This window comes from Cynara cardunculus, assembly GCF_001531365.2.
Source record: "Cynara cardunculus var. scolymus isolate 2C chromosome LG 8, CcrdV1, whole genome shotgun sequence".
NCBI lineage: Eukaryota > Viridiplantae > Streptophyta > Magnoliopsida > Asterales > Asteraceae > Cynara > Cynara cardunculus.
Genome location: NC_037535.1, coordinates 17,753,896 through 17,766,786, shown reverse-complemented (window position 1 = coordinate 17,766,786; position 12,891 = coordinate 17,753,896). Strand labels below are relative to the sequence as shown.

At 33.2% G+C, this 12,891-nt stretch overlaps 1 protein-coding gene across 1 annotated transcript; it reads right to left on the bottom strand.

Annotated features, from left to right (window-relative positions):
- Positions 1–933: 933 nt before the first annotated feature.
- On the bottom strand, positions 934–12,320 carry LOC112517181. The gene is made up of 23 exons (XM_025124535.1): positions 12,141–12,320; positions 6,308–6,631; positions 6,095–6,196; positions 5,921–5,980; positions 5,740–5,818; positions 5,507–5,654; positions 5,156–5,279; positions 4,628–4,814; positions 3,986–4,014; positions 3,592–3,740; positions 3,220–3,322; positions 3,029–3,124; positions 2,897–2,949; positions 2,686–2,809; positions 2,528–2,590; positions 2,388–2,447; positions 2,142–2,303; positions 1,965–2,038; positions 1,796–1,889; positions 1,552–1,688; positions 1,395–1,475; positions 1,208–1,313; positions 934–1,083 (listed from the first exon to the last, which is right to left on the bottom strand). Exons 1-23 carry the CDS (start codon positions 12,318–12,320, stop codon positions 1,015–1,017), a joined length of 2,604 nt encoding a protein of 867 aa, XP_024980303.1. The 3' UTR covers positions 934–1,014.
- Between the last annotated feature and the right edge of the window lie 571 nt (positions 12,321–12,891).

Below are 12,891 nucleotides of genomic sequence, written 5' to 3'. Positions count from 1 at the left end.
TTTATTGTTAGACAAGCAAATGTTTCTGAAAGTCCCATTGAAAATCCTTGTGAAGAATTTGTTGATAATCCAAATGATAACAAAAGCTTTGAAAATATTAATGATGGTAGTGAAAACATTAACAATGTTTGTGATGATGAAAACTTTGATAATGTATGTGAGGATATATTTGTACAAGAACGCATTATTTTAGGTGATGTATTTTATATTTTGTCATATAGGGTTTTGATTTATATCTCCTCGTTGTATCATTTTTGTTAAATGTAAATAAAAATGGATGTGGGAATGAACCGTCTAGCTTTACGATCAAAATCCCTTCAAATAGTTTATTTTATTTTTCATATGCGTATATAAGGGGCTGTTGTTGGCTTTTCTTCATGAGCATCCGAAACCTCAGGACCGATCAAGACTAAAGGTGTCTGACTTCACATGTGGTCCCTATTTAGTTATGCACCATTGCACGTGGCACACAGTTCATTAGAAACATGCTTTACATCGCCCTCCTGGATCCAAATTTGTTTCACATTGTTTATTAACAAATTTGACACATTTATCGTTGCTATTGCATAAAAATTTGCAACTTTATGGTTTGAGACCATGTAACCCGATTCCAACAACGTTTTTATGTATGCCTTTTTTATTATGGTAGTAATAGTGGTTAAAATTAAACCCAAATCATGATGACAACTTTCATATGTTGTTGAGGGGAAAATAAGAGCTCGACCGGATACCATCATAAACTTCCATGAGACTAACAAACCAAACCAAATGTATACAGTATATCCATTTGCAAGTAGGTTATGGGCGATAAGATGCACACATATACATTACATATATATCAAGGATTAGAGAAGTTTTGATAAGACTGATGTATTGTTTATTATTAATAGCAGGTCCACATGACATGTAGACCCAATGACGCATCAGATATTAAGTTCACATGAAAGAAGTTACTAGGTTCTGTAAGGTAAGCAGAACTCGATATTCGACAAGAGAGACACATGCTCACCAAGCTCAAATAACACCCATGCATGGATCTCCCAGTTGTAATGTGGAAACATTTCCAGGCCGCGAGAACACAACCTTTAATCAATAAGAAAACGAAAAATGTTGTGATGATTAGGTGTTTTGCAAGGATGATGAGTGCAAAAATGATTGTAAAGTATTGTGTTTCTCAAGGATGATGATCTTGTGTTTCGAAAAGTACCTGATAGTCCCCAATTGTCTCACTCTTAAAGCCAGCAGCAACATAATCAAAGTAGTATTCCCAAGTGAGGATGAATTCTTGGTTGAAGCCCAAGGAAAGGATTTTGCTAAATACCCAACAGTCAGATAAAATAATAGGATTCATGAAAGATATAGTCACTTGATAAAACGATAGTATTTTTCATTACCTTTTGTTTTTCATGAAGTTGGTCTTCCAATGTCTGAGTGTTCGGTAATAATGTGTTCCTATCTTTTCTACGTGATCCACACTGCAACATTTAATATGTAAAGCTAATAATTTGCTGTTACCTTGTCCTCTAATGTGTTCATATCTATTCTACTTACGAGAGTCTCGATGATGCGGCCATGGCTGATGTTAATCTATTAAGCGAAGGTAGGCACCCCCCGGGAAATATGTATTCGTTAATAAAGCCTGGGGTACGTCGGCTTTCATCATACCTTCCATCTTGGACTGAGATAAACTAAGATATTCCAAAGATTGCAACTGCAAATTAGTATTCTACTTAAAATGTACATTTTTCTTAAGTTAGTACAAGCTTGTTCCTTTTAGAGATTTAAAGATGAATACCTGTAGTACAAAAATCCCATCTTCTACCAGTAATGATTCACAACATCTAAAAAAATCCTCATAGTATTCATGGCCAACATGTTCTATCACTTCACTGAAAATAGACATTGCTTAGATAACCATATATTGTTATGAAGGAGTCATAGAGATGTGACATGCTCTAACTCACCAGGATATAATTCTATCGAACTTCAAAGTGTCGGGTAGTTGCCTATAATCACATAGTTGGAATTTGATTTGGTCCTGAATAGTGAAGTGCATTAAAGAACTTGAAGAAGGAAGATAGAGTAATACTTGTTTCCAAAATACATGCAATGGTGGATTTTTCTTTTTATAAATAACATACCTGTAGGCCACATTCCTTCACTTTCCTTTCTGCATATTTGAGTTGCTCTTTTGAGAGAGTGATGCCTGTGTATTTACATCCAGTTTGTTTGACTATTTCAATAGCTAAAGTTCCCCAGCCAAAGCCTATCTCAAGAACTTCATGGTTCTTATCAACTCGTGCCTATACATGTTTTAGGGGACAAAATCACTCATTTCTGGTGGGCATTTGCTTAGAAAAACGACAACACGATACCTAAACACTCACCTTTTCGATCAACAAAGATATTTTTTTCATTTGTGCTTCTTTCAAGTCTTCATCCTCATTCTATATAAAATTCCATGAAGATGAGTTGTCCTTGATTATGAAACAAGGAACAAAACTGTAAATGAATTTGAAGTACTTACCTGGAATATTGCACATGAGTATGTCATCGTCTCATCCAAGAAGAGAGCGAATAGTTCATTACTCTAAAAACACATATAAATATATATGTTAAATTGTGCTCTAATAGTTAGTTTTAGAATTATAGAAGTTCAAATATAATGTAAAACCATCCACATGCCAAATCATAGTGGCGAGATATGTTTCTGCGCGTTTGAGTAATACTGTTTTGCCTCATAACATGATGATAGAAGTACTTTGCAGATGCTATTATAGCTGTCGAAAACATTGGCGTCCACCAACCCCTGAAGCAAGACATAGCAAATTCTATTAATAGTGTGAACAACTATAAACCATGCAACATGAGACATTACTATGAAAGCTAAAAGTACCTTTTGTTAGACTTTGATGCATATGTTTTTAAATCACCATTCACAATGAAAATCTGCAAAACAGGCGAAGTTCAAAAAGGAAGCACGAGAAGCATGCAACTCCTTGAATATCAACAAAAACAATGACTTTACCATAATCATGTGTAAAAGGCCTTCTGTTTTATCAACGAATGAGAAGTCTCCATTTATGTATGCGTCAGCAAGACCTATATCAGCTTCTGTTACAATCTGCTTGAAGATTCAGCATGACAAACCATTTAGCAAAACCTTAATAACAAGATAACCATGAAAATGAAATATAAACACTAATTCAGAACATTGACCTTCCAGTAAAATTGGAGATTGTGAATCTTCATATAAACTTTCAAAGGGCCCTTCTGTATGGTTCCTTCAAAGGTGAACGTCTCGCCACCATCTTCCAATAAACTGAAAGAAATAGATGTATATATGCTTTTGCTTACGCACCTTCATTCAGTGTTGGAATAAACAAACCACATAAAATTGATAACATACATCTAAGGCCTCAAGAGCCCAAAATCATTCAATGGAGAGTATTGGTTGAACAAATGTAATGGACGATTAATGCACAAAAGATGGGTAGCATTATCTACTAAAATGAATAACTTGGCTTATGTGTGAAACARACCCTCGAGATTTTTAAGGTGATGGATGCTATATATAAGACCATGACTCACATTAAAGTGCCAATAGCAATATAATCTCGAAGGAACCTAACAACAAGCGATCGTGCTCCGGCTTCCATCAAAGAGGGTACCATTTGTTTGGGGTTGTTCAGAAATTCATAACTCTGATTAATCATGCCATTTGCTACAACCACACCCGCCTGCAATACAGTGAAAAGCCTTTTGAAGTGAATATCATATAAAAAATTGAAGCAAAGTACTGTGTCCTAAATGTTTTTGGCTATATGCATTATATAGCAACCTACCTACTTAGAGCAATTCCCATTTTAGGCAATTATTTTCTTTTAAGCAAAATATAATATTGTCACTTTATTTTTCTACCTAAAGGATGTATATTGCCTAAAACGTGAATTGTGCAAAGGTACTAATTTACGAAATGAGTTACCTTCAATTCATCCTCGTGGAATCCATAACCTATATAAATAAATAAGAGTTGGCAAAATTAAGAAGTAATTAGAGCAAGAACATAGAGGAGCATACTTACTGATCTAACAACGAACAACTGCTCCTATAATCATGAATTCAAGAAAAAGATATTGGTATACTTACTGATCTAACAACGAACAACTGCTCCTATAATCCTAATTTTAGGCAATGAACCCTTTTATGGCTTTTAAAGGAATGAGCATATATAACTTTCAACGCTCGAAGAGGATGAAAACTGTTAAAAATAAGTTAGACATATGACAGTTACAATTATGTTAGTTTCTGTCTGACAGTTATTTCTGAACAGGTACATCGTTTGGTAATAGGTAGGGGTGTGTATTAGTGAAAGGTCGTGCCTTTTGGCCTTAAGGGTATGACCCTTGGCTATGTATATTTATGTTGGATAATACCCATTGCACATTGGAGTTGTTGGTGTTAATTAGAAATTACTGTTATAGCAAACTCCCTTTTTTATGCATGTGCAGAAACTGCAGAAAAGTTTGTGCAGAAACTGCAGAAAATTTCTGCAGATTACTTTTGTTCATTTCAAACGTTCAACGTATACTTGATGTTTCTTCTCTTTAACTCCAACAAAAACTACCTTGGTATGATCCACAAAACCAAATTCCTCTCTTCCCTTGAATGTGGTTAAGCTCAGCTAAAGCCTTTGATGCTGCAACAGTTGGAATTGGTTGTCCCATTGACTGCTTAAGCAATGTGGTTTTTGGTGTTCGGGATGGATTACGAGTAAGCAGAAAAGGTAGCCCATCATCATCATCATCGATTTTCTACATTAATTTAATAATGGTAGTTGAAGAGTCAGAAATATCTTTGGCGATCATAGAAATGCAATGGCAACTAGGAAAACTTGATGGTGATGGAAAATCCCCTAGGTACAACTACAATCTAGTAGCTACTGTTCCATGTTTTCTCAAGACATTGTTTGTTGTTCTTGCTAACCTCTTATCGTGTTTTATTCATCTAAGTTTCATAAAAGGTGCAGTGCATGAAGATAAAAGTTTAAAGAATGTTGTTTCCAAGATAAGAAGATAAACAAAATTTATATCAACTTTTTTATTGATTCACATATATACATATCAAAGTTAGGATGCAGGACTGTCATACATACCTGAAGCATGTTTAACCAGTATGTTAAGCATACTTTATTATCCTTGGTTCCAAGTATATTCAATGCACTCCATGATCTCTGGTTTCGAGGCATTAGATTTTTGTCATGATGTAGAACAATGTCACTGCCATAATCATGAGAATTAGAGTTTGTAAATGAACACATTAAAAAAGATGAGATTTATAAATCACACATTAAAATGAACACATTATACTTTTTAGGTACAAACTACATGTAGGATAATCACAAATAAATGGAAGATATAATCAAGGAGTTCATTGAGAATCATGCATATTCCTTAGCCAGACGAAGTACACAACTGCAAACATATTCCAATTTGAAGAAACATACCTGTAAACATAACTAAAAGCTCCAAGTATTCTCTTTTCTTCATGTGTAGCTTCTTCTCCTAACATTCTAAGGGTATCTGGGGCATCTGCGTCTATTATGCATCCATGATACTTTTCTTGCGAACCATCTTCACAGAATATCAAACAACCTGTTGATACTCCATAAATACTCCATAACATTAATAAATGTAGAGGAAAACAGTAATTGATGAGGTATAAAAATAATTTATTTACCATTATCGATTTTGGAGACAGACTGAACCGCGGAACGTGTTCTTATTTGGCAGCCTCTAGACTCCAGTTCTTCTTTCACCTGTTACTCATTCGTGCATATAGTTAGGATGATCTAACTTTGAAACATGGGAAGATTTATTGCCTAACAATGCTAACCAAGATAAGAAAACTAATACATCACCTTTTTAATGTAATTATGTGAACCGTGCCTGACAGTAAGCCATTGAGGGCCATTGAAAAGCTAACAGAAGATGGAGGATACGTTAATGATCATCGAAAAGAATTCATGTCCTAACTACACTTGTGAAAAGTTCAAATACTTTCAGTACGTCTGAACATATATGAATAGATATACCTGAAATAGATGGTGATTGCGAAAATATGTGAGAACAGAAGTAGCAGAGAATCTCATAACTCCTTCTGTAGGGCAAGGCCAGATTGAAGAGCATATTGGAACCTGTAGTTTACATTCACATTTCACATTTCGATGTAAATTCATTTAAACATATTTGCATGTTCAAGCTTAAACCTGTGGAAGGATATATATACAGTTTTGAAGTTCTCTTACAAGATAAGCCTTTTGAAATAATTCGGAATAACCATGTGACTGGATGAAATCCGACAATGTTTCATCGCGACCACTGTGTTGGTTGTGCTCAAGCTCTTCAAGGTACCTCAAAACATCATCTTTGAAGTTGGTTAGTTCCTTGAGCATCTTCAAGAAGCAAGGATTTAGTACGTTCACTTTTTGCGCAAACAAACTTGAGAAGCTATTTCGGTTGCCCCATTCGTAGCCATGACCTTCATTTAAGCTCACTGAGAATGACATATCAGAAATCTCCATATCAACTCCAAGCTTCTCAAAGAACTCAATCGTGTTGGGATATGTAACCTGCATAATTATCCATCATACATATCTGGATAAGGCTCAATATAACCTATCAATCTAAAGATCAACCACGTACAAATTGAGCATTAAGGTCGGGTTTGGGTAAGGAAGATGTGAAAAGACGTGAATGCACCATCTAGCTTATTGTGTCAATGTTTGTCGTGAGAATATGCGAAGATTAAAACCCATATACAATTGATTAAGCACGCAACTTGTTATAACCAGGTTTCAGACAACCTGGGGGTTGAGGTAATCTTATACGTGATCATTATGTGAATTACGTGATAACATGCATAATATTAAATTAAGTGCATGAATAGTATGCGTGTATGTGAAAAATTGTTATTGTGCATACATGAATCATGTGTGTGCGTATATGATGTGAAGCATACATGGGTTTTATCATTAAAATAAGAAGATGTGATATCTTCATGGTGAAGAAAGATGGTTTTAATATAATAAAAACCTACCACCGCCTATGAATTTTATATTAATAAAAAGACTCCACCGCCTTGGTGAAAATATTTAAAAAGAGAAAAAGAGATAAGATCTTCTTTTATCACTTTATTTGAGAAAGAAACTTTTAGAGAGAAAAAAGTGTGTTTAAGGCGATGAGAGTATTCTTGAGGAGATCTGTTGCTCAAAGTGTTAGAAGATTCTGTGTTATTTGAAGATTTGTTGTGTGATTTAATCTGTAGAATTTTGTGTTTGATAAGATGAGTTTTGATAATTGAAGCCTTTATAAATGTTGTTATACAAACTGCTGGGTTTTGGTGATTTGAGATTTAGGTAAAAACAGTTTTCTAAACAGTTTAAACGAAGTGTTTTATGATCTTGGAATTTGAAACTTTTTTAGAAAAGATTAAACATCAACTATTATTTAAAACAATTTTGGGATTGATATCCTGTTTTGAGGATTTAAAAGGGGATTTGATGTTTTGAGAAACCATTTAAAGAACAGAGTGTTCTTGAGTTGAAAGTTTTGATGATAAAACTGTTTGAAACCATTATTGGTTAAAAACTATAGAGGACATCTCATTATGACGGTTGTGACTTCGATCTGTCTTCGTTTGGGATTAATCTATAGATTTTGTGGATAAAACTATGGAGGCTGTTTCATCAAGATGATTGTGACTTCGGTCTGTCTTCGTTTGGAACTAATCCATAGATTTTGATGAGGAAATAAGGGTGGCATATCAAGGAGAGGTGTACCATGGGATAAGGGTGGTATATCAAGGAGAGGTGTACCTTCGGCTATAAGGGTGGCATATCAAGGAGAGGTGTACCTTTGGATATAAGGGTGGCAATTGTGTGTGGTTATTATAGCTCTTGCTATTATGTCTCTTAAGATTGCAAGAGATTTGAGTTCTTACTTCTTTGTGATTTGAGGACTCAGAGATGTTGCTCTTATTAGAAATAATAGTATTGATGTTATTGAGAAGGAGAAAACTTGGCCTATGGCCAATGGTTTTGGATAAACTCTGTTTTGAACAAGTGTTTGATTTAAGAAGAACCGGAGAGGCTCTGGTTGTTCCTTGAAAGGAACCAGAGGGGCTCTGGTTGGTCCTCGTAATAGAACCAGAGGGTTCTGAATGATGATTTGAGATCTATAAGTCTTTTAACTAAATGTTTAGTTAAACCAGATGCTCTGTATCTATAAATAAGAGCTCTGTATCAAAATTATATTTTATAAAAGAGTTTTCAAAAAGGTTTTATACTTGGAGATTTTCTTATAAGAAAGATAGACCAGAGGGGCTCTGGTTGGTCTACCGCATTGGACTAGAGGCTTTGGTTGGTCTTGCATTTTGAGCCAGAAGCTCTGGCTAGTAGAACCAGAGCTCTGGTCATACAAGATCTTTTTTGAAAAATATGATTTTATTCTTGGGAAAGCCATTTTCTTATCTGTAATGTTGATATATGAACATTTGAGAATTTTGGTTAAGTAAGAGATTCTGGTTGGCTTAACCAGAAGCTCTGGTAGAGGAACCAGAGGAGCTCTGGTCCTCTTGTTTGTTGAAATATTTTCTAAGTCTGGTCTTTGGAACCAGAAGTCCGATGGACTCAAACAAAATTGTGGGATTATATTTCATTATGTGAAGTGATTTTATTAAAACAATGTTTTGGTGATATCCACCCTGCAACTACATGGAAAAAGGGATCTTACTAGACCTATAGGTCTAACCCTCATTTTGTGTTTTCAAATATGTATTGTAGGAAATGTTGAATACAATGATAGTAAAGGGAAAGGCAAATTATGAATTATCTCTCTATGTGCTTAGCCTTATGAAGATCGATGGATGTATTTTGATATTAGATGATATGTAGAACAAGAGCATGTATTTTGGTATTTTTGAGTTGTGTATTTTGTATTGTAGCCACTTGTACTTTGGACCTTTGTGGGCTTGAACATGTATTCTATGAATAAAATATGTGTTATATGCAATGTGAGTTTGGGGGTGTTACAGAAAGTGGTATCAGAGCTTGAGTTTAAGAGATTTAGGTATTCACATGCATGATACCTAGACTTAAACTTTTTCATGGCATATTAGGGGTCCCAGACATAGTTAGCACATTTGAATATAAATATGATAAGTTAAGAGATCAGTGTGTAAGGTATATTCGGATTACATCTGGCCAATGTAATTTTGAATCTACAGGTACATAACTGAACTTGGACACTTTATTATATTTAGGAATGTGAAAATGTGTTTATTAACTTTGATATCTACAGATGACTAGTAGATCCAGAAGGTCTGAAAAGATCACCCGCCCCAATCCTAATGAGGAAGAGGATTCCCCTATCCTTGCTTCTATTGGTACATCTGAAGGTAGAGGCCGAGGCAAAGGTAGAGGCATTAGATCAAATGATTAAATGATCAACTATTATTAAATGAAAGGGTTATATGGTAATAAGCAATTCTATCATCGATGGAGATATAGCAACATAAGGATCTAAATTCTATCATTAATGTTTTCTTAATTCTTTCTCGATCATATATCGCAATTCTATCATCGATCATATATGCAAATCAAATCCGATTTTTTGGCAATTCTATTATCGTGTTTTTCTCAATCATATATCACAAATTTAGGTTAGTCAAAATTATCAAATTTCTTCTTAATTCTTTCTCGATCAAATCTCGTTTTCTTTCAATAGGAATCTAAATCCAGAAAGCGATCTTGACCAAGATGTTAATTTTGATTCTAAAAGTATGATGCTATCTATGAATTTAAAATTAATCTGTAATAAAATAAATAGTCCATACGCAAATGACTTAAAATAGCTCATATGTGAATCATTTGGGTTCACATATACACATAACAATGAAAACAATTGATATCATATGAGAATCTATGATTTTATATGTGAATCAATTACATAGTTCATATGTGTATCACAGAGGTTCATATATGTACATATACTTCATATGTGAATCATAAAAGTTAACATACACACATATAGTGTATATGTGAATCACATGGATTCACACATGCACACATTATAATTTGTTTGCCACATATTTATAGAAATTACAAAACCACCCTTTTATCTTTCGCTAGTTGTTACCATGCAACATCTGGTGCTACATAATCAACCCTTCAAATTTTGACCGTTAATTTTTTAGTGGAACGGTTAGGATCCCTTCTTTACTTCTCACACATTTAACACTTCTCAAATGATCATATGGCTATATATATGAGTTTAATTAAATGAGCACCCTAGAATTTGTTTGATCCGTTAGATCCAATGTAAGCCATTAACTTAAGATAATTATGTTACTTATTAGATAAATATAGAAGGTAATTTAGCCAACTCATAAATGAATTTAATTAATTTATTCTTCCGATAAATAAAAAACTTATAACATGCATAAATAAAAAATCTAAAAGTCCTCAAATAAAAAAATATTAATTGTTCATGTATTCAGATTCTTACATAATGCTTTTTGGAGTCTTTATTTTTTTGGGTCTTTTGTTCTTGTTGTTATTGTGTCACATTATATTCAAAAGGTGATTATAATGCGTAAAAAATAGATGATTACAATGTGTAACAGTTCATCTGGACGCTATGCACATGAAAAACTATAAAAAAATGAAAAATTAAGGAACACCAAGGTAACCGTTCCTCTGTACAGTATGTACATGTGCATATAAGTAACTTGTAACATGTACACGTGCATAAAAACCAAAAAACAACTTCAATTACTTGTATGCACATATGCATATCGTTCAGATGAACGATTACTCCTCAGTTTTTCACGCACATACACAGACACACACATATACACATACATACACACACACACACACTATATATATATATATATAGAGAGAGAGAGAGAGAGAGAGAGAGAGAGACTCCCACTCAAATACAAACAATGGAAAGATTACATATCAATCTCAATCGTCCATCAATCTAAAAAAATATAATGATTTCATAAATATATTAATTGTTTCTGATATAAAATTAATCATAATTAATGAACTCCAATCATCTTCTATAATAAAAAAAACCTTCATTATTTCCATAAATATTGGTTTGTAGGTTTGCAATATTTAGAAGGTTGGCATTTAATTTGTCATGTGTGTATGTGTATATAGGCCCAGCTTTAGGAGAAAACTACAAAAAAAATGGAAAAACTAAATAATACCCTCATAAATATTCATCTAGACGGTATGCACAAGTGTATATAAATAATTTGTAACATGCACATATGCATAAAAACCAAGAAACAACTTCAATTACTTGTATGTACATACGCATAACGTCTAGATGAATGGTTACAGGAGTGCTCATCAGTTTTTCATTTTTTTTCCGGGTTTTCCCATGAACCTGCCTATACATACATACATACATACATACATACATACATACATACATACATACACATATTGTAGCATGAAAATATTCATGCCGGCCATTTATCAGAAAATTATTTTGCTTCTCACTTTTTTAGCTTCATGTTTGGACTTATTTATGTTGTGCCTACTATAATCAACCAAGGAGAAAATACCATTGTTTCTAGTAATGAAGTTCCTATAAAAATAGGAAATCCTTGAATAATATATTTCTTTTAGAAATATCAATAGATATTTCAAGATTTGTTCCTAATTTCATAGGGCTAATTAATTAAGAACAATCTTTCAATTCACACATATAAGTCTCACTCAAAAAATTACAACACATGTTTTACAGCAGATAATTTGCATGTTTTTCTTGTCCTTGTTCTTAACAAGCATGTCAACTCCATAAATAGAAGACAAATAGATAAAATGTAATTCAGTTATAAGTTAGAATGTAGGTCATACCTTAAAAATATTTACTATTATTATCAGAACTGTAAACTTTGAAAACGAAAGCTTCCTTTGGAGATTAATTCATGAATAGATGTCTTATACTTAACAGATATCCATCAAACAAAAAATATATATAATTAACTTGCTTGTCAGAAGCAGTCTATGCTTTTTAAAAACTATATCGAGCATGAACGAATATTGGAGACAAAGTTACCCGATTGAAGACCATGAAAGCCAGGTCCAAATCGACACCGTCGATGGTGGTGGTGTTACCATGACCACCGAGATAGTCCTCCTCGTATAACACCACATCTACCCCTGCTTTTGCCAAAGTATATGCCGCAACCAGCCCACTGAAACCTGCACCAATCACTGCGATTCTCATTTTAGACATCTGTTAAATATTGCTTCTCTCTTCCAACTTAGGATCTCATATATGCATATAATATGTGTGTGTGTGTATATATATATATATATATATATATACACACACACATACAAGTTTCTGTTTGTGTATGCGTGTTCAAACGACAACTAAGAATGCGAAAAATGCGGTATGTCCATTTCATCTAATCCCTATTGTGTACTTTCTACTAGGTTTGATGACTATAAGTTAATTTATTTATTTTAGTTTTTTGGAAAAAAATCATTTGATTTACCATTAGCTAAATTAATGTTACAATAAGTTAACATAACTTTTTGTCACTTTATTTTAAATATACCCTTGGTATATGACAAAATTAAACTTTATTTCTTTTCTTCTTTTAAAATCTAAGTTTTCGATTTTAATATTCTATTTTATATTTGTCTATGTCGATGTTATAATACGATTTTATGTGTTTTTAAGAAAACAATAATGATTTTATTTTTGAATAAGATATATATTTGAATATATCATAAAAATTTGAAGAAAAAAATATATCAATGTTAATATCAAATCAACTATTTAAAAGTTCTCATATTTT

Excerpts from the sequence above, each read along its gene's own strand:
- LOC112517181 (XM_025124535.1), bottom strand. The coding sequence starts at position 12,320 with ATGTCTAAAATGAGAATCGCAGTGATTGGTGCAGGTTTCAGTGGGCTG. Across the intron at positions 1,689-1,795 it reads ATGGGATTTTTGTACTACAG|TTTATCTCAGTCCAAGATGG; the intron begins GTATTCATCTTT and ends GGAATATCTTAG. Across the intron at positions 1,314-1,394 it reads AACTTCATGAAAAACAAAAG|CAAAATCCTTTCCTTGGGCT; the intron begins GTAATGAAAAAT and ends TTGGGTATTTAG.